The sequence below is a fragment of the Sardina pilchardus genome, chromosome 14 (genome assembly GCF_963854185.1).
Source record: "Sardina pilchardus chromosome 14, fSarPil1.1, whole genome shotgun sequence".
Classification (NCBI taxonomy): Eukaryota; Metazoa; Chordata; class Actinopteri; order Clupeiformes; family Clupeidae; genus Sardina; species Sardina pilchardus.
Window position 1 is genome coordinate 12,780,900 of NC_085007.1, and position 20,824 is coordinate 12,801,723.

Consider the following 20,824-nt stretch of genomic DNA (forward strand, 5'->3'; position numbering starts at 1 on the left):
AGAGCTCTGCTTAGTTGGCAAAATACAGCCAATATATAAGGACTTGCTAAGAGGGCTCACGAGAGACCAGGGGGGTTCCAGTGTACGGTAAGTCATTCCTTGCTTTCACAGACAGGCAGGCAGGAGGTAGCTACTATTAGCGAATGTGTCATGGTAAACTGTATCTCTTCATCTCTAAAGCATGGAACTATTAAACTTAAGACTGCTACAATGCATGTATTTACATTACATTTAGTTAATACTAAAATACCTGATTGTATGTTTTATCATTTTTAGACACAAACAACTGCAAATTCATCTGGTCTTTGGAAGAAAAGGTAAAGCACTACATCTGATTTATCTGAACAGCTAAACGACTGAAACAAGTTATTTCCAACTTGCCTAAAATGTTTTGGGAGACATTTATTAATGATGAACTATGGCACCGGTGTAGCTCCATTCAAGGAATCATTTGTATAGAATTAGTGCGATAATGCTTAAATAGTCAATTACCTAATGTGCCTAGTTACTCTAATGGATCTAAAGATCTTCAGAACGGAAGCACGTTTAAACATTCCCAGGCTCCACTATAATTCATTGACATGAATGTAGCTCCATGTAGCTCCATTCAAGGCATAATTTGTATAGAATTGGAAATCTATGCTACAGATTGTGTCCAATATGCCTAAATAGTCAATTAACTAATGTGCCTAGTTATGACTCTAATAGCACTAAAGGTCTTGAGAACAGAAGCTTACGTTTAAACACTCCCACACTCCATGATTCATAGACATGTTCCGGGTTATTGACATTTTACTGAATAAAGCAGCTTCAAGTGGGAAATGGAAAACTGGGCAAAGTAAACATCATCAAAGGTCCATAAATCACTTCAGTAGTTCATGGTGTGCTTTGGATATGTGTGGATACTCAAGGTGTATATTAGTATATGGGGATAGGATCAGATTTCAGGGCAATTATGCTGTAAAAAAATTGGTTTCATTATTATTTATATGTCTAAAGACTCTGTTGAACTTGACGTTTGAATGAATTGTACAGTTTGAGTAGCCAATGTACATTGATAAGCTCCATATGAGGTCTGGCAAACAAGTGTGGCTTTCCATGTTCTGTCACTTAATGATTGTCAACTGCTTTATTTGCAGCGCTGTGTCTGTACATCTAATTATATACATAATTTTGGATGTTGAGACTGTCTGCTCTTCATGTTTATGATTAATGCAGTAACCAGCAATCATGGGGGACGGTGAAATGGCCTGCTTTGGCGCCGCTGCCATATACCTTCGTAAGCCTGAGAAGGAGAGAATTGAGGCCCAAACCAGGCCCTTTGATGCAAAGAGTGCTTGCTATGTGTGTGACAAAGAGGACTTGTACGTCAAGGGCACAATTAAAAAGAAGGAAGGCGGCAAAGCCGTTGTTGAAATACTTGAAACCAAGGAGGTACTTTAGCAAGACTGTTAAAATTCATAATTCTAAAATTCTAAAATTAAAATCTGATGATACAATTCTTAATTCTAAAATTAAATCTGATGATCAAATTCTTGAATGTATCTCTTTATTAAAGCTGTTTTCTACATTGTTTTTAGGAAAGGACAGTGAAGGAAGATGAAGTCTTTCCCTTGAATCCTCCCAAATATGACAAAATTGAGGACATGGCCATGATGACCCACCTCAATGAAGCCTCTGTCCTGTATAACCTCAAAGAGCGTTATGCAGCATGGATGATCTATGTAAGCATTACGCTTTTGAACAAATTAAAAGAAAAGAAAAATGAAAAGCAATGGAAAACCAATCTTCTTTATTTCTTCATTCTAGACCTATTCTGGACTTTTCTGTGTCACTGTGAACCCCTACAAGTGGCTCCCAGTATACGATCAAGAAGTGGTGAATGCCTACCGAGGCAAGAAGCGTATGGAGGCCCCACCCCACATCTTCTCTGTCTCTGACAACGCATATCAGAACATGCTTCAAGGTATGCTTTCAGTTTTAAAGCCAACACTGATTAATAATCATTAATTACTAGTGCAGTGACCGTACAAACATTGTTTTCCAAGAAACTTGTTGCCAAATGACGTTGATGCAGGTAGATCATGTTAGATTGTGATGATGTAGAATCAAGCCCATGCAGTTAGTAGAGCTTTTTACTGTCTTTGCAAAGTAAAAAAAGTGAAGGGGAAAAGCAAAGATTAGTTACATAAACCGTCTCTGGGAAAGGCGTCTGAGTTGCAGCTAATGGCAATATTAGACACATTACGTACGCTACCCGTGCGTTTTTGCTGTTGTTGGGAAATTATAGCCTAAAGCTAACCGTGGCCTAAAAGCTGACCATGGCAATTCCAGCGCTATGAACTCGGAAATGATGTTTGAATGAATGCTATGAAGCCATAGTCGATGTCCAGATAGAGTCAAGAACGGCTGTTTTAAATGCTAATTTTAACAGAATGCTACCAACGTGTGTGTCGGCATTGCAAGATCAGCAACCTGATCAGGCAACAGAACCGCGGTTGTTGATGAGTAGATGCAACGTTGACTTTAACAGCCTGCTTACCAACATGGGTGCATGTGTGTCGGACTCAGCATGTTTATCCAACATTAACAATCTTGAAACGGTCCGTTGCTTACGTGAGACATCGTAATTTCCATGAATGGCAACACGTGAGTTTGTCAGCGAAATGTGCTTTTTTGTTTCTATGCTGGAGTGAGTGAGAAGGGGCGTGGCTAAAGTGTGGAGAGCGGTAGAATTGTGGGATTGCAGTAGAGTTGTTTTTTGCTTAATTTAGCGATATCTTTGTTATTTTTTGTCCAAAAACGGCCAAACTTTGCACTGCACTCACGCATGTCATTAGCAAGACACGTGTCAAATTTTAGGTCAGTCGGATGAGTGGTTCGAGAGTTATGCGTGCCACACACAGAGTGACACACAGACAGACGTTCCTTGCATTAATAGATTAATTAATTAATAGATTAATAGATAGATTAATAGATAGATAGATAATAGATTAATAGATAGATAGATAGATATTAATATATGATATATTTGACTAATTTATGTAAACCATTCATGTAAATCTCTATTTTGCCCCACAGACAGGGAGAATCAGTCTGTCCTGATCACGTAAGTGTCAAAGTATCCCTTATAACTTTTTACAGGTTTTAATAAAGGGCTAAACTTTGCATAGCGTATACAGTATACTCTTCTGGTACACTTTGTAATTGTAATTGTGAGAAAATTGCCATATCTTCTGTTCAATACAGCGGAGAATCTGGTGCTGGCAAGACTGTAAACACCAAGCGTGTCATCCAGTACTTTGCAACAATTGCAGTGTCTAGTGGGAAGAAGGGAGCAGCACCAGATGCTCCAGCAGCTCAGGGAAAAATAAAGGCAGGGGCCCCTTGCATATTTATAGGCTAATTATCATATAGCACCAGACATGAACTTCAATAACAATATATCTATGGACTTGCAGGGCTCTCTTGAAGACCAGATTATTGCTGCCAACCCACTGTTGGAGTCTTATGGTAACGCTAAGACTGTGAGGAATGACAATTCTTCACGTTTCGTAAGTTTAGTCTCTTTTTGTTGTTTTTAGACAGAATGAACATCTTAGAGCTTTTCTTTTAACAAAACACACTAAAACGTTATCTTATATCTATTAGTATTTTTTTAAACCATTCTCTGGCTTTCTACTTTCTACTCTACACTATCATATTTTACTTTTTGTATCAGTAAAGTCAGTATTCATTTTTACTCTTAGGTCTATTACTGAATATTTTAATATTTTTTTAATACTTGAATATTTTCCTCATTTGTAACTTGTAACCTGCATTGGTTAACAGCTTCAGCTAAATAAATACATGTCATTTCAAAATGTAATCTCAAACAGGGTAAATTCATCAGAATTCACTTTGGCTCATCTGGGAAACTGGCTAGGGCTGATATCGAGACTTGTAAGTATAATGAAATAATTCATCTGTTTAAAGAAATATTTAATTATTGCCAAGTATCAAATGAAAATGCATCCTTTCCTGCTTAACAAGATCTACTGGAGAAGTCTAGAGTGACATTCCAGCTTCCTGATGAGAGAGGCTACCACATCTTCTACCAGATGATGACTAACCACAAGCCTGAGCTCATAGGTAAGGTTAATATTTTCAACAAACATTCAAAAATCAATACATGTCATTCTGAATTCATAATATAATTTGACCCCTACAGAAATGTCCCTCATCACAACCAACCCCTATGACTTCCCAATGTGCAGTCAGGGTCAGATTACTGTGGCCAGCATTGATGACAAAGTGGAACTGGATGCCACAGATGTAAGTCTTCCACATACTGTAAGTATTTCCCCCCCTTTGATTTCTTGAAAAAGCTCCAAAATAATCAAACAATTTATCATTTCAGGATGCCATTGACATCCTGGGTTTCAGCGGAGAGGAGAAAGTGACCATTTACAAGCTGACTGGTGCTGTGCTACATCATGGCAACATGAAATTCAGGCAAAAGCAGCGTGAGGAGCAGGCTGAGCCTGATGGCACTGAGGGTAAGTTACACTAATGGACCAGTCACTTCTAGTAATAACTAAAGGGTACTCTACTCTTATTTATTTATCCATTCACTCATTCATTTTTGACTGATTCTCAAGCAGAACCATTGTCACTGCTACTGTACACCATGCCCAAAAATGAAATACCGCCATGTGATTATATCAACATGGATATTCATGTATATTCATATTCTAAATTTCCTTCTGGATTAAGAAACTATCTATCTTCATTTAAAGACAAACATTTACAAAACAATGGTCACTCTGATACCTTTATTTTTGTGAGACTTGTCTATCTAAGACAAATGTTCTGAGGGAGAGGAGATTTAGGTGAACAAACTTGTTTCATAAGTTGTCCCGAATTTGTTTGGAGTGTGGAGTATGAAATTGGTTGCTACAAATGTCAAAATGCTACACTTTGGCACTTTTTTTAGATGCTGACAAAGTCGCTTACCTTCTGGGCCTGAACTCCGCTGACATGCTGAAAGCTTTGTGCTACCCAAGAGTGAAAGTTGGAAATGAGTTTGTCACCAAGGGTCAGACTGTGCCACAGGTATTATTCTAGTCACTAAGAGCTTCACAAGATCACAAACCACTTGGCAGAGTTTGGACAGAATTGCTGATAGTGAAATTACCTGTTTTTATCATATAAGCATTTTAGTTTTAGGTTTGAATATAGCATGACCGTTGTTTGAATATTCTGTTTCAGGTCAATAACTCAGTTTCGGCCTTGTCCAAGTCCATCTATGAGAGGATGTTCTTGTGGATGGTCATCCGTATCAACCAGATGTTGGACACTAAACAGCCAAGCCAGTTCTTTATCGGTGTGCTGGATATTGCTGGCTTTGAGATTTTCGATGTGAGTGTTATTCACCAATTCAATAGTTGTTCACCAACTATTTGTTTCTAGTGACTCATGTTGTAATATTCTCCAATTATGTATGACATTTCTCCTACATAGTACAACAGCATGGAGCAGCTGTGCATCAACTTCACCAATGAGAAACTGCAACAGTTCTTCAACCACCACATGTTCGTTCTGGAGCAAGAGGAGTACAAGAAAGAGGGCATTCAATGGGAGTTCATTGACTTCGGCATGGACTTAGCTGCTTGCATTGAGCTCATTGAGAAGGTCAATTTCAATTAGTCAAAAAAGCCAAGTGCTACATTTCTATTGTTTTATAATACCCACCATTACAACTAAGCTCATTTTCCCAACAGCCTATGGGAATTTTCGCCATCCTTGAAGAGGAGTGCATGTTCCCCAAGGCCTCTGACACCACTTTCAAGAACAAGCTGTATGACCAGCATCTTGGCAAGAATAGGGCCTTTGAGAAGCCCAAGCCCAAAAAAGGCTGTGCTGAGGCCCACTTCTCTCTGGTGCACTATGCCGGCACTGTGGACTACAATGTCACTGGATGGCTGGACAAGAACAAGGATCCACTGAACGATTCTGTTATTCAGCTGTACCAGAAGTCGGGAGTGAAACTCCTGCCTGTCTTGTACCCACCTGTCGTTGAGGGTAACAAAAGCTATATAAAGTATAAAAGCTAATATAGGAATATCCAGTCTATAAACTTTCTGTGCATTTAACTCAACTGTGGAATTTTTCACTTGTCTGTATGTCAACAGAGACTGGTGGCGCTAAGAAGGGTGGTAAGAAGAAGGGTGGCTCCATGCAGACCGTGTCATCACAGTTCAGGGTATGCATTACATCAATAACACACATGAAACATCCTAAGGAGAGTTGAGTGTATGATTGCACCTCATTCTTATCTCTACAGGAGAACTTGGGCAAACTGATGACCAACTTGAGGAGCACCCATCCCCACTTTGTGCGTTGTCTGATTCCAAATGAAATTAAGAAACCAGGTAGAGAGCTTGGCTGAAATTATACAATATATTCTTCTAAACCTGATATTTTCCTTGAAAATACACACCTCTCTATTTTAACAGGTCTTATGCAGAACTTCCTGGTCATCCACCAGCTCAGGTGCAATGGTGTTCTTGAGGGTATCAGAATCTGCAGAAAGGGTTTCCCAAGCAGGATCATTTATGCTGACTTCAAGCAGAGGTGAATATAGGTATCAATTTGTTATAACAAACATATTTGTATTTGGAAGGGAAAATAATGCCCTCTTTCCTTTAAAATAGATACAAAGTGCTGAATGCCAGTGTTATCCCTGACGGTCAGTTCATAGACAACAAGAAGGCTGCTGAGAAGCTCTTGGGATCCATCGATGTTGATCACACCCAGTACAAGTTTGGACACACTAAGGTAAGATGATTTTAGAATTATCTATGATCAGACTAAGGTACTTTGCAAACTGTTTTTTTTTTAATTGGGGATAACAACAAGCACTATATTTATCTACGTTTCCAATCAAATGTTTTCATTTCATCTTCTCTTTCAGGTGTTCTTCAAGGCTGGTCTGCTGGGTACCCTTGAGGAGTTGCGAGATGAGAAACTGGCTTCCCTGGTCACAATGACTCAGGCTCTCTGCCGTGCATATCTAATGAGGAGGGAGTTTGTGAAGATGACAGCAAGGAGGTAATGTATGATGTATTTGGTGTTATCATGTTCAATAATCATCTGTCATGATATATAGCATCTCAGTTTTTTTAATTAACCATAATAGTTTTGGTTGAAAGAATAATGAGTCTCGTATAAATTGTTAGTGGAAATAACATAAAGCAAAATTTCTTAATTTTTTTAAAACTTTAACTAAATGACTTATCATTCCCAGTCCGTCTTTAATACAAACATAATTGTATCAAAGATGGGACTGGTCACTGTCGTTATTTGACAATCAACTGACCCAAGTTTTTTCAAACCATTTACTTTTTACAGAGAGGCAATCTACACCATCCAGTACAATGTCCGTTCATTCATGAATGTCAAGACTTGGCCATGGATGAAGGTTTACTACAAGATCAAGCCTCTACTGAAGAGTGCTGAAACTGAAAAGGAGCTGGTCAGCCTGAAAGAGAACTTTGAGAAACTCAAGGTGGACCATGAAAAGACAACAGCCAGGAAGAAGGAGCTGGAGGAGAAGATGGTGTCTCTGGTGCAAGAGAGGAATGACCTGGCGCTGCAAGTGGCATCTGTAAGTGTATACTGTACCATGTCACTATTCACAATCATACCACTACCCAGTCTCAGCATTGTGTTTGATTGTATATTATGCCATGCTTCTATGTCACATTTACAATAGGGATCTGAGGGTCTCAACGATGCTGAGGAGAGGTGTGAGGGTCTCATCAAAAGTAAGATCCAGCTCGAGGCCAAACTTAAAGAGACAACCGAGAGACTGGAGGATGAAGAGGAAATCAATGCTGAATTGACTGCCAAGAAGAGGAAACTGGAGGATGAGTGCTCTGAGCTCAAGAAGGACATTGATGATCTGGAGCTGACCTTGGCCAAAGTGGAGAAGGAGAAACATGCCACTGAAAACAAGGTTTACATTCTTTAAAAAACAGAGAATACTATATGTGGCAAGAAGTTTTGTTCAATAGATACTGATATATGATTTTCTATGTGCAGGTCAAGAACCTGACAGAGGAGATGGCTGCTCAGGATGAGTCCATTGGTAAGCTGTCAAAGGAGAAGAAAGCCCTCCAAGAGGCCCATCAGCAGACTCTTGATGATCTTCAAGCAGAGGAAGACAAAGTCAACACTCTGACCAAGTCCAAGACTAAGCTTGAACAACAAGTGGATGATGTGAGTTAACAACCTGAGAGTTAAAGGAAATATATGGATATCTTTGTGCCTCTTAATTGCAATATGTCATGCTTCAAATGCTTAATGTTCCTCAATCTGCAGCTTGAAGGTTCCCTGGAGCAAGAAAAGAAGCTCCGCATGGATCTTGAGAGAGCCAAGAGAAAGCTTGAGGGAGACCTGAAGCTGGCCCAGGAGAATATCATGGATCTGGAGAATGACAAGCAGCAGTCTGAGGAGAAGCTGAAGAAGTAATGGGAAATTCCCAGTAGCAACACTATGTAAATGTATACTCATAATGCCACTAAACCCTTTTCCTGTAATTAGTCATTGACAATTAATTCACTTTACAGGAAGGACTTTGAAACAAGCCAACTTCTTAGCAAGATTGAAGATGAACAATCATTGGGTGCTCAGCTTCAGAAGAAGATTAAGGAGCTTCAGGTTTGTTTTACATAAACATATGATTTTATACTGCTTTGAGTAATCTTTTACTCAATCACATTTAAATCTCAATCTTAATCTCACTTATCTTTTTAAAAATACCAACAGGCCCGCATTGAGGAACTGGAGGAAGAGATTGAGGCTGAGCGTGCAGCTCGTGCCAAGGTTGAGAAGCAAAGATCTGATATCTCCAGGGAACTTGAGGAGATCAGTGAGAGGCTAGAGGAGGCTGGTGGTGCCACTGCTGCTCAAATTGAGATGAACAAGAAGCGTGAGGCTGAGTTCCAGAAGCTGCGTCGTGACCTTGAGGAGTCCACCCTGCAGCATGAAGCCACTGCTGCAGCTCTCCGCAAGAAGCAGGCTGACAGCGTGGCTGAGCTGGGAGAGCAGATTGACAACCTCCAGCGTGTCAAGCAGAAGCTTGAGAAGGAGAAGAGTGAATTCAAGATGGAGATTGATGATCTCGCCAGTAATATGGAGGCTGTTGCTAAGGCTAAGGTAAACAACATAAGTAGCAAAGGTTAGCATAATGAATACCTGAACTCTAAATCCATTAATCAACTCTCCGGAATCAAGGGCTACAATTTGGTTTCATCTTGATAATGATTATTTGTATTGTTCACTAACAGGGCAACTTGGAAAAGATGTGCCGCACCCTTGAGGACCAACTTGGTGAAACCAAGGCCAAGAGTGATGAGGGTGCCCGTCAGGTCAATGACCTCGGTGCTCAGAGAGCAAGGCTTCAGACTGAAAATGGTGAGCTTGGCCGCCAGGTAGAGGAGAAGGATGCTCTTGTGTCTCAACTGACCAGAAGCAAGCAGGCCTTTACTCAGCAAATTGAGGAGCTGAAGAGACTGAATGAGGAGGAAGTCAAGGTACTGATACCTTTGCATGAAATTAAGAAATTGGATAACATAGATCACCTCATGGGCAATGCTTCATTAACTCGTTTATTTGTTAACAAACAGGCCAAGAATGCCCTGGCCCATGCTGTTCAGTCTGCACGCCATGACTGCGATCTCCTGAGGGAGCAGTTTGAGGAGGAGCAGGAGGCAAAGGCTGAACTTCAGCGTGGCATGTCCAAGGCCAACAACGAGGTAGCTCAGTGGAGGACCAAGTATGAAACTGATGCCATCCAGCGCACTGAAGAGCTTGAGGAGTCTAAGTATGTATCAAACATGCAAAGTATCAAATAGAATGCTGGGTAACACTTTATATTGTGGGGTGAATAACTGTTCTTGTGGTACTACCACCTTACAATCCCCATACTGAGCCATGCATATTTAAGCCATAATTCATATGCAACAACGTATTAACTAACTATGAATAAGGGGTAATTAGGCGCTTACATAGGGTAAATTATTAAATAAGGGTCTAGTAAGGGTAGGATAAGGTCTTGCAGAATAAGGTATTCATTATTGACTTATAATGACTAACAAATGGCTAGAATGCTACTAATGTTAGTAAGCAGCTAATTAATGGTGAATATATGTGTCTTAATATAAAGTGTTACCGAATGGGGTGGTGGATTACTATATTGTGTATTAAAACCAAGGCAACTATGAAGTAATCTCACATAAATACATTGTTATCTCAGGAAAAAGCTTGCCCAGCGTCTGCAGGAGGCTGAGGAGCAAATTGAAGCTATCAACTCCAAGTGTGCCTCTCTGGACAAGACCAAGCAGAGACTCCAGGGTGAGGTTGAGGACCTTATGATTGATGTGGAAAGAGCCAATGCTCTGGCTGCCAATCTTGACAAGAAGCAAAGGAACTTTGACAAGGTAATACCTCCAAAATATAAGAGACATGGACATTTAGGTAAAACAAAACAAAAACAAAGAGAAATATTTCTACATATGTACATGAGATTTTGGTAGCTGTGCATTGATGTAAATGACCAAAGATACAAACTACTTCTCAAAGGTCCTGGCAGAGTGGAAGCAGAAGTACGAGGAGGGTCAGGCTGAGCTGGAGGGTGCCCAGAAAGAGGCTCGTTCTCTCAGCACTGAGCTGTTCAAGATGAAGAATTCTTATGAGGAGGCTCTTGACCAGTTGGAAACTCTGAAGAGGGAAAACAAAAACCTCCAACGTAAGTCAAGATGACCATGAAATACTTCACAATAAAACCATATCAAGAAAAACTAATACTGTATTATGTACTGCCATTTAAAGAAAAAGTAATAGCATATGAAGAGGGACTGACTTTGTGTTAAATTAAATGTTCTAAATGTATTTCTACAGAGGAGATCTCTGACCTGACTGAGCAGCTGGGTGAGACTGGAAAGAGCATTCATGAGCTGGAGAAGGCCAAGAAGACTGTTGAGACTGAAAAGTCTGAGATCCAGACTGCTCTCGAAGAGGCTGAGGTAGACATTCAGGCTGACATTATTAGGACTTTTCAGAAAGGAAAAATATATATATTAATTTCAAATCCTTTATTTTCTTATTCAGGGAACTCTTGAGCATGAGGAGTCCAAGATTCTTCGAGTGCAGCTTGAGCTGAACCAAGTAAAGGGTGAGGTTGACAGGAAGCTTGCAGAGAAGGATGAGGAGATGGAACAGATCAAGAGGAACAGCCAGAGGGTGACTGACTCCATGCAGAGCACTCTGGATGCTGAAGTCAGGAGCAGGAATGATGCCCTGAGAATCAAGAAGAAGATGGAGGGAGACCTCAATGAGATGGAGGTTCAGCTGAGCCATGCTAACCGCCAGGCTGCTGAGTCCCAGAAACATCTGAGGACCGTTCAGGGTCAGCTCAAGGTCAGCCATAACAACAGAACCTTCTAATTGCTTTACATGCTTGTGTTACTTGGCCACCAAACATTATGGTAACAATGGCTCATATATTGAGGTAGTGTACATATTTTTAATAACCTCCAGGATGCCCAACTGCACCTTGATGATGCTGTCAGAGGACAGGAAGACATGCAGGAACAGGCTGCCATGGTGGAGCGCCGGAACACCCTGATGGTGGCTGAGATTGAGGAGCTCAGAGCTGCCCTGGAGCAGACAGAGAGAGGCCGCAAAGTGGCTGAGCAAGAGCTGGTTGATGCCAGTGAGCGTGTTGGCCTCTTGCACTCCCAGGTAAAGAACAACAGAAGTTGTTTTAACTGATGTTTTAACAGACTGTTCCAGCATTGAAATTATACCATAGGTTGTCTGTTTTTCCAAATTAGAACACAAGTCTGATTAACACCAAGAAGAAGCTTGAGGCTGACCTGGTCCAGGTCCAGAGTGAGGTTGATGACATTGTCCAGGAGGCTAGAAATGCTGAGGACAAGGCCAAGAAAGCCATCACTGATGTACGTTTGCTTTTTTTTCAGAATCAGAGCATTATATTCAGAAGTACTTGTACATCTATTTAAAATACACTATTTTATCATCTAGGCTGCCATGATGGCAGAAGAGTTGAAGAAGGAGCAGGACACAAGCTCCCATCTGGAGAGGATGAAGAAGAACCTGGAGGTCACTGTGAAGGATCTGCAGCATCGCCTGGATGAAGCTGAAAATCTGGCCATGAAGGGTGGCAAGAAACAGCTCCAGAAACTGGAGTCCAGGGTAGGCAGCCAAATGTGACACTGAAAGCATGTGTTTACCTCATAGCTACATAAGAGGCAGTGGCTGAAACTGAAACAATTTTCCACATTAAGGTTCGTGAGCTGGAGGGTGAGGTTGAGGCTGAACAGAGACGTGGTGTTGATGCAGTCAAGGGAGTCCGCAAATACGAGAGGAGGGTGAAGGAGCTCACCTACCAGGCAAGAAACATGTCTGCTTCATGTACAAATGCTTATCAAATCAAAGAGAATTCTCTTTCTTGACACATTTTTTCTCTTTAGACTGAGGAGGACAAGAAGAACATCAACAGACTCCAGGATCTGGTTGATAAGCTGCAGCTGAAGGTCAAGGCCTACAAGAGACAGTCTGAGGAAGCTGTGAGTCATTTCTGTTTTGGCTAAACACATCAATGTTTGCTTCTCATGGTACATGATGAATTGGCTGCTATGTTGCTCTGCATTAATTGCACTACAATTTAATATCTAACAGGAGGAGCAAGCCAACTCCCACTTGTCCAAGTTCAGGAAGGTTCAGCATGAGCTGGAGGAGGCTGAGGAGCGTGCTGACATTGCTGAGTCTCAGGTCAACAAGCTGAGGGCCAAGAGCCGTGATGGTGGCAAGGTATGATCATTTTTCCCATTATTTATCAATATTTCTCAAATGAACGTTGAACATCTGAAAATCATTGATCTTTATTTGTTGTCTAGTGAACTTTTTTGTTATTATTGTTTTTAAAGGGCAAAGAGGCTGCTGAGTAAACCCTCTGATTCCATGTCATTTTCATCTGGAAGAATAATTCTGACTGATGTGACTATTCTTTAACAATGACTATCTAATAAAGTATTTGCATTTCTGAATATTTTGTTTTGTCTTTTTTATTGGCTCCTCTAGTTTTGAAGGTCATTCATGAATTTCAGTCCAGAGTTTATATATCGAAATATTATATTAATAATAATAATAATATATATATATAGTATATATATATATAAATATAATAATATATACAGTATATACTGTGTCTATATATCTGTATGGATGTGACTGAAGTCCATATGGGGGTCAAGGCTGGTGACCCAAAACTTTTGGCAATATATTGTATAACAAAATGTTTCAAATCTAAGGATCTATGCTGTAAAGGTAAACATACTGTCAACCCCAGCTCTCAACCCTACATCTGAAGTAAGCTGGCACAGTTGAACTGCCCATCTTTCTATCCAAGTTAAGTGCTCTTAATAGAATCAACATTTTCAGAATCAGCTTTATTGGCCAGGTTTGTGTGAACAAACAAGGGCCGCGTTTCCCAAACACGTTAAGAAGCTCTTAACGCCAAGATCTTCTTTGGAGCGCTTTTAAGAACGCTGTGAAAGAAAAACGTGTTTCCCAGAGTCGCTCTTAGCTTAAGAAGATCTTTCACTAAGAAGGAAACGTACGATCGAGCTGACCCTTTCTTAACAGCCTTCTTAGCGATCAAATGCTCAGTGATCATAGCCTGCCGCTAGGGGCACCTAGATTTGGCTTTAGTGACCAAGCTGCATCAGGGAAACGTATCCTCCACTTTTTTAAACAATAAAACAATTTTCAATGTTGCAATGCACTCTTGGCTGTGGACCACTGGCGCAAGAAACATAGACTTACAAAAATAATATTGAATTACACGTCTAAGTTTTCAACACATCTGCATATGAGTTTATAATACTTCACATACAAAAAACATCAACAACCCTGTGGCATTCCACGGATATCAAGGAAACAGATGTAATTGAACTAAGATCCTAATCCAATGAGGCTTCACCTGCTACAGTAGCCTAGTATAAGCGTTGCCAAAGTCCGCGATGTAAAAGTCCGGTTTACATTAATGCATATGTGCACCCCACTCGCAGGCCACATGGGCTGGAGGGTTACATCTTCTCGGATAAAAAGTAGACTAGCCTACATCACATGCCTACTACCACACTATCTATAAGAGAGATGGGATGCGTCTTGCATGAGTTAATATATCATTGGCCTGAGCTAATAAAAAATAGACCTAGGCTATATTGACTATCACCCTGTTTTATCAGTTAGTTTGAGTTTTTTGGCAGACGTAAGGAGCCGCGACCGCATAGCCCAGGCTGCAGAAGTGCCGCAAGGCAGGGCGCAGCAAATTATCTTCAGAAACAATATATTTAAGCTCACGATATTCACACCGGCCCAAAACGTTAACGGCCCACCGGTAATCCTCCCGAAACTCCCGAATCCGATTAGCCACCCGGGCCTGCACACACACACACACACACACACGCACGCACGCACGCACGCACGCACACACACACGATACATGCGTGGCCTAATTGCACCTGTAGGGGGAACACGGGGCGCTGTGTGTGACTTGTGCGCTTATAAAGGAGTGGGTGATCGATTTGCCGGGCATCGATTGATTCCGTTTCAGCACCACCGTGGTGAACAGCTCTCGTTAAGAGCTTCCTCAGAAGCTTCTTTGGCTTGATCTTAAAGCAATAGTTCGGAATTTTGGACATAGGACCTAATTTCCAACTCAGTCTGGGTGATATAGGTCGGTGAAGACCATTTTCAGTGAATTTCTGCCCTTCCTATGAGTTGCAGCGTTCATCTCGTGCTAATCCAAGATAACGCAAGTCAACGGTAACATCCAGCCTGCCACTGAAAACACAGAACACCCGAAACAAATACATTTTAACGTTAGACTATCGATGCACATGCCTCGTGTTGATAGAACCATGTTAGAAATAAAGCGAACCTTGCATCGCATTGCAATAGCCTACTTTGTTCCCTGTATGGCAGTGGCGGATTGATATTGAGAAACTAGTCCCTCAAAATGTAATAAATCATTGAGTTGCAAGGTTAGTTTTATTTCTAAAATTATTCTATCAACACGGACATGTATATCGATAGTCCGACGATTTAATTGACTTGTCTCGGGTGTGCGGTGGAGTGAGTAAGACTGTTGTTGATGTCAGACTGATGTTACCGTAGAAATGTGTTAGCTCAAAACCAGCGTTAGCAAAGGGGGACGCTGCAACTGAAGGAAGGGGCTAAACGCGATAAAAATCACCTCGGTAAAGTTGGAAATGAGGTCCTATGTCCAAAATTCCAAACTATTCCTTTAAGATTCTCCTAAGAAGGCAGTTAAGAACGCGTTTGGGAAACACCCGTATCTTAGCACTCCTTCTTAGCGATTCCTTCTTTGGAGCCTTCTGAAGTCCTTAAGAATCCTAACTAATCCTAGCTATGCTAGCGGCGGTCATAATTAGTAGCAAAACTAGCAAGTGCTAGACTAGCAAACAAAGCAAGCCTTTCATTTTGCAACCTACACGAAACACACGCAATTAGCACAACCAATCAGAGTACCCCAACGCCCAAAACCCCGACGGCGAAACTAGCCCCGACTGAGCAAGCTCAAAGTCTCCCGACCAGATCCCGACGGGAAAAAAGTCTCCCGACCACCTCCGCAAACTGGGACACACCGGACCAAGTTCTTCCCAACCCCATACAACTCCTCCAGACGTCCAACCGTCAGGTTGGTGTATCTCCTGCTTTAGGTCCTGTGTGCCTAGGTTGATCCCTAGGGGGAGTGGTGGGGGACTTTTCCTAAAGTCCACTGTCATCTCCACAGTCTTATTGGGGTTAAAGATGCACTGAACTGAAATTTTAAGTAAATGTGATATAACAGATGTATTGTATTTCTTCTCATTGGTACAATGATTAAAATGGCTGGATTTGTTAAAAGTAAGGCTGTCAAAATAACTGATTAATTTAGATTAATTAATTTGAGATAAAATAACTGATTAAAAAAATGAACGCAGAATAATTGATGACCTTTGACCCGGAGCCATTCTAGTCAGTAACCATTAGACCGTAAAATGGGGAGACAGGAATGTGCTGCCTAGATCATTGATTGGAACATTTGCTTTAAAAAAAACGGCCTGTCGGTGTTAAAAAGAAAGTGTTGATTAAAACAAAGTCCTCTGCAATGTCTGCAGCACAGAATTTGCATATCACCGGAGTTGGTCAACTCTTAAGTACCACATTACTGCAAAGAAATAGTGTTGACATTGCGATTTTGCGATTACATTGTATGCGATTAATTTAGATTAATTAATCACAGAGTATGTAATTAATTAGATTACATTTTTTAATCGATTGACAGCCCTAGTTAAAAGGGCTCAAATGATACGTTGAAAGTGGTGTTGTTGTTACATGGGCGCAGCCATGTTGGATTTTAACAACCAGCTACGTCACTGGCATGGTAAGCTAGACCGTGGCTAATTAGCCTATAGTAATTCTGAGGCTATTACTCTAAGGCTAGGTGACATGGCTGATGAAACCAACAGGTCTAGGGGGGGTTCCTACTGTATAGAGCTCCACAGTCCCGCCCCTCCTCCGAGAGAGGTGCTTGCCCGGAAGTACATTTCTCATTCATTTCTCCCATTGACTTCTGGAAAAATCCAGATATAAAGAGTTTTAGACCATGCCTTAGGCTAACCAGCTACTATGTGACTCATAAGCATATAACTTATAATTTCGAGTGAAAAAATGAACAGAAAATGTAAAAAAAGCGAAAGGTACAAGCTGTGTACATATCTTAAATTCCGAGTTAGAGAACTCAAATCCCATGATGCTTTGCAACATTTGCAGCCTAACGATAGTTTAACATGGTTCCATATTAATCTGAGAAAAGAAGATTATTACTTCCTACCGTTTCCATTGAGTAAATTCAACCTTCAAGATGAGAAAACCGTTCTTTTTCGGAAGACCACACATCGGTCCTGACAGCCCTGCAGCCATTTTAAGTTTTGAAGTTCCAGCGAGACATAGCTGGACGATAGGCGCGGGAAAAGTTGAGTACAGTTTGTTTGGGATTGCCATGGCAACGGCGATCTTTACCAATCAAAGGCTCTGCTTCCAGTTTTACACGTTAGGGTGTCGGGTAGTGTAGTACTCTCTCGTTAAATCGTGAACAGCATTGTTTTCTCAAAACAAAGTTGATGTCCCATTAACTTTTGACATCTATATGAGCAGGTATAATCGCTTAGTCACATCGTAGCTGGTTTTAAGTCTACCATGGACGGTTACAACTTTATGGCTTATTCTCCAGTTGTCAATGGAGAAATTGTATTGGATTTTTTCTTCCGGGCAAGGCTGTGGGCGGGACTGTGGAGCTCTATAGAGATTGAGAACGTGACGTAAAACGCAACGCATTTTGGGAATAGGTGGCCCAAAACTAAGTTGTTTTACTGATGTGCGGGAATAACGAAGTGCAGTTGTTGAAATGCTGTTTACCTGCTGTGTTATAAAATTCAATAGAGTAACATGGAGCTTATCTTTTATCATTTTCCAGCGTGGAAAAATAATAGTAGGCCTACTCGCCATGTTTCAGAGGTGACAAAAAGGCGAGGAATGGCATGGATAGCAGCAGTAAGGAAGCGCAAGATTATGTTCTGTTTTTTACACAAATTTTTCACGCTTAGTTTTCATTATTATCATGCCAGATAGACCCAGAACACATGGGCTGGCATCAGGCGAGCCAAACCTATCCATAATTCTTTGTGTTTTGATGACATTGGTCACATGTCTTAGCGATCTCTATTGCCCCTGGCTGCAGTAACAAAAGATGTATAGGGCGAAATACATTTTCACAGGCTTCCTTTGATGAGGAAACCAGCTCTAAATGCATGGCTAGCTGCCTTAATTTAGACTTAGAGTCTGTAGCGAACATTTTTTAACCACAGATTATATAGAAAACTGTTCGTTTGACAATACAGGGTCAATGAGGGTTAAAACAGACAGATTAAAACCTGATGCAATTCCCTCAGTGTTTGACTTCTCAGACTACAGCACAGGCCAAACAGACAGACCATCGGGAAATAACACCACCACCGATGCGATCTGCCGCAGAGACAGGGCGCTGAAACGCACACGTCAGGCACGACAGTAAGAGGACAGAGAGGTATGTTTAGCTGCCAACATGTCTACTACTGTATGCAAAGGGCTGGATGTAACGTTGTTGTCAAATAAACAAACTCATACATATTCACCTACATGCATAAATAAAGCCTAACGTAGACCTTATGCCATATAGCGTTCAACAAAACTGAGACTGACACATTGGGCATAACCAAGCTAGCAGCTAGATACCAAACGATCCAACCAAAGGCTTCACGTTAGCCTCCACGCTGGAAACAAACTCACGTCAAACTCCACATAAACTAGCACTCCGATGATAGCCTTTATACCGTAAACCATGACTCCGACGGTATAACAGATCGATAATAATGCGTTTACTAGCTGGTAACTAAACCACAGCGGGTTTGTAAACATAATCCCTTTCTACTCACCATGAAGTAGCTGATGTTCACCGTCTCAGGGCAGATTGGTGTAAGGATCCCCGCATTGATGAGTGGCGTACACACAAGTTTAATTTTCGTTTACTTTGTTTTCTTGTACAGTAAACAATACCGTAACAACACCTTAACAGCATGGTAAGAGTTAATAGCCACATACGAGTCCAAACTATCCTTTACTTTTTGGAGCTACCTTTTCCGTTTCTTTGAGCACTGCCATGCCATCCCGCCTTGGCCATACCAAAACCGAAACTTAACATAACCCGTTTCAAAATAAAGGACCCTCCCATTTTATTGTATAGATGGAAAGCCTATTCACTTACAAAACAATAATTACATATTATATATATATATATATATATATATATATATATATATATATATATATATATATATATATATATTATTTAATGCATAATGTGCTTGGATACAATACATTAGAGTGCACGACAGTATAACAGCCCTCCAACCTCCCACCACATTTCCCTTTTTTTAAACACCATGCATGATATTGATCCACAGCATCCGAAATGACCTATGCATGGTGATGCATTGAAGGCCTACACCTATCAAATGGTCCAGGTTGACCTCTTGACAGCAGATGGATTCAAGTGCGGTGTCCATGCTCCAGCAGCTTCCACACACACACCAGTCACTTCGACCCAAACGATCCTCAGGTAGGCCAGAAGGTGGAACTGGAGCCTGAAATTGATCGCCCCCCATCTGATCATAGTTAACCACTACAGGCTTGTCCCTCACAGGCTCAAATGCGTAGGCGATGTTCATTTTCGCGCTAAAAAAATCCACCGGATTCGAATGATAGCCTCATGGGCGGCGCCAGGGTGTTGCTTGCTATAGCTAAAGCAACACCAATATTTTGATAAGCAACACCAAAGCAACATCAAGTTGGCTCGAGTTTTTTAATGCGGGTGAATGTCGCTGATGTCTTGGAGATAGCCCCGGACCTCTGTGCCTAAAAACAAAATATGAAAATCGCCCAGAGTTTTTATGAGGTTCCAAAAAGGTTCCACGGCCAGCAGCCACAACTGCAATAGTGTTACTAACTAAGGAGTCGGAATAATTTGTTGCAAATTCGACAGCAGTGTTCTATTCTTCCCCCTTCACTCGGACTGATATTACCAGAACCCGTCTACAGCTTCAGCGTAGCCTGGTTAATTGATATGGATACAAGAGGGGGCAGCCAGTGCAAGAAGAGGTTGAGAGTGAGACATCATCTCCCCCACCCCTATAGTAGCCTACTTCCATCAACTCTGTTAGCTAGCCAACCTCTGTGCCTCGCTAACATACCGATTTTCATGCAAACTGAAAATTGGACGAGGAGTTGTGTTGGATTAATCCATTTACAGTTAGCGAGTGGCACCTCATTCATTCATCATGGGTTTTTTAAGCTTTATTTGTTATGAAAATATGATGATGAGGACCCCAACGAATGGCCTTCATATTCTCTACGTTGAAACTGCAAACAGCACACAGTTTTCAAAGTTTCCCGGGGTAGAAACCCCTGTAGCCTACCCCGTAAAAGAAAAAAAAAACACCTGCTTTTGCACTAGTGACGCTCCTGGTCGGCGATATGCACTAATATGCCTACACAGCAACAAGTGTAGGCTATTTGTCTGGATTAAAAAAACGACGCGAAGGACACAATGTAACAGGCTATTGCATTCTCGAACTCGACAGGATTCGGGAAGATCTGTCCACGGTAAGACATTAGATTTTGCTTTTAGCCTACTTTATCTCAGCCTACTGGAGCACATCGGGTAGCCTACAGTAGGCATTTATATCAGAGACGAACTTTGGAGTCAGCAGCCATCCACATGGTCAAAGACATTAAAGTCTGCTTCTGCTTCCCCCATCCATAGGCTATAGTTCATTAAAGAAGCTTCCCCTAGTATTTTGTTCATTTTTGGATTTGCAATAGCCGTTGCGTGGTCGTGTGCGTGTGTGTGTAGCTCAGTCTGGCCAGATGTTAAAATTTGTGACGTGACGTTATCTGGTTATCTGTGCTGCCGCTGCGGGGGGGGGGGGGGGGGGGGGGGGGGCAGCAACACCTGTCTGTATCACAGCAACAGCTTAGCTACACCAACAAAATGATCCTGGCGCCGCCCATGGATAGCCTACCTCAGGCTCACGTATGCTAATTTCTCGTCAGCGTGCTGCAGCTGCTGCTTCTCAGCTCCTATCATGCC

The 20,824-nt window shown here is 41.4% G+C and overlaps 1 protein-coding gene across 1 annotated transcript; it reads left to right on the forward strand.

The window, feature by feature from the left end:
• Positions 1–1,230: 1,230 nt before the first annotated feature.
• LOC134100541 (myosin heavy chain, fast skeletal muscle-like) lies at positions 1,231–13,016 on the forward strand. The gene is made up of 38 exons (XM_062553781.1): positions 1,231–1,434; positions 1,581–1,724; positions 1,810–1,966; positions 3,082–3,109; positions 3,250–3,376; positions 3,462–3,554; positions 3,879–3,942; positions 4,033–4,131; positions 4,211–4,314; positions 4,400–4,538; positions 4,976–5,094; positions 5,251–5,400; positions 5,503–5,673; positions 5,763–6,063; positions 6,174–6,244; positions 6,326–6,413; positions 6,498–6,615; positions 6,696–6,819; positions 6,956–7,092; positions 7,393–7,648; positions 7,757–7,999; positions 8,086–8,262; positions 8,365–8,510; positions 8,613–8,703; positions 8,812–9,201; positions 9,333–9,578; positions 9,672–9,868; positions 10,301–10,484; positions 10,627–10,792; positions 10,945–11,069; positions 11,155–11,463; positions 11,584–11,787; positions 11,880–12,005; positions 12,091–12,261; positions 12,354–12,458; positions 12,540–12,635; positions 12,748–12,879; positions 12,996–13,016. Exons 1-38 carry the CDS (start codon positions 1,231–1,233, stop codon positions 13,014–13,016), a joined length of 5,823 nt encoding a protein of 1,940 aa, XP_062409765.1.
• Positions 13,017–20,824: the final 7,808 nt, after the last annotated feature.

What these genes read in the sequence shown, in the direction of transcription:
- LOC134100541 (XM_062553781.1), top strand. Translation starts at nt 1,231, where the DNA reads ATGGGGGACGGTGAAATGGCCTGCTTTGGCGCCGCTGCCATATACCTT. An exon ending in AAATACTTGAAACCAAGGAG is followed by an intron (nt 1,435 to 1,580) that starts GTACTTTAGCAA and finishes CATTGTTTTTAG; the next exon opens with GAAAGGACAGTGAAGGAAGA. An exon ending in GAAGAGCTTGAGGAGTCTAA is followed by an intron (nt 9,869 to 10,300) that starts GTATGTATCAAA and finishes TTGTTATCTCAG; the next exon opens with GAAAAAGCTTGCCCAGCGTC.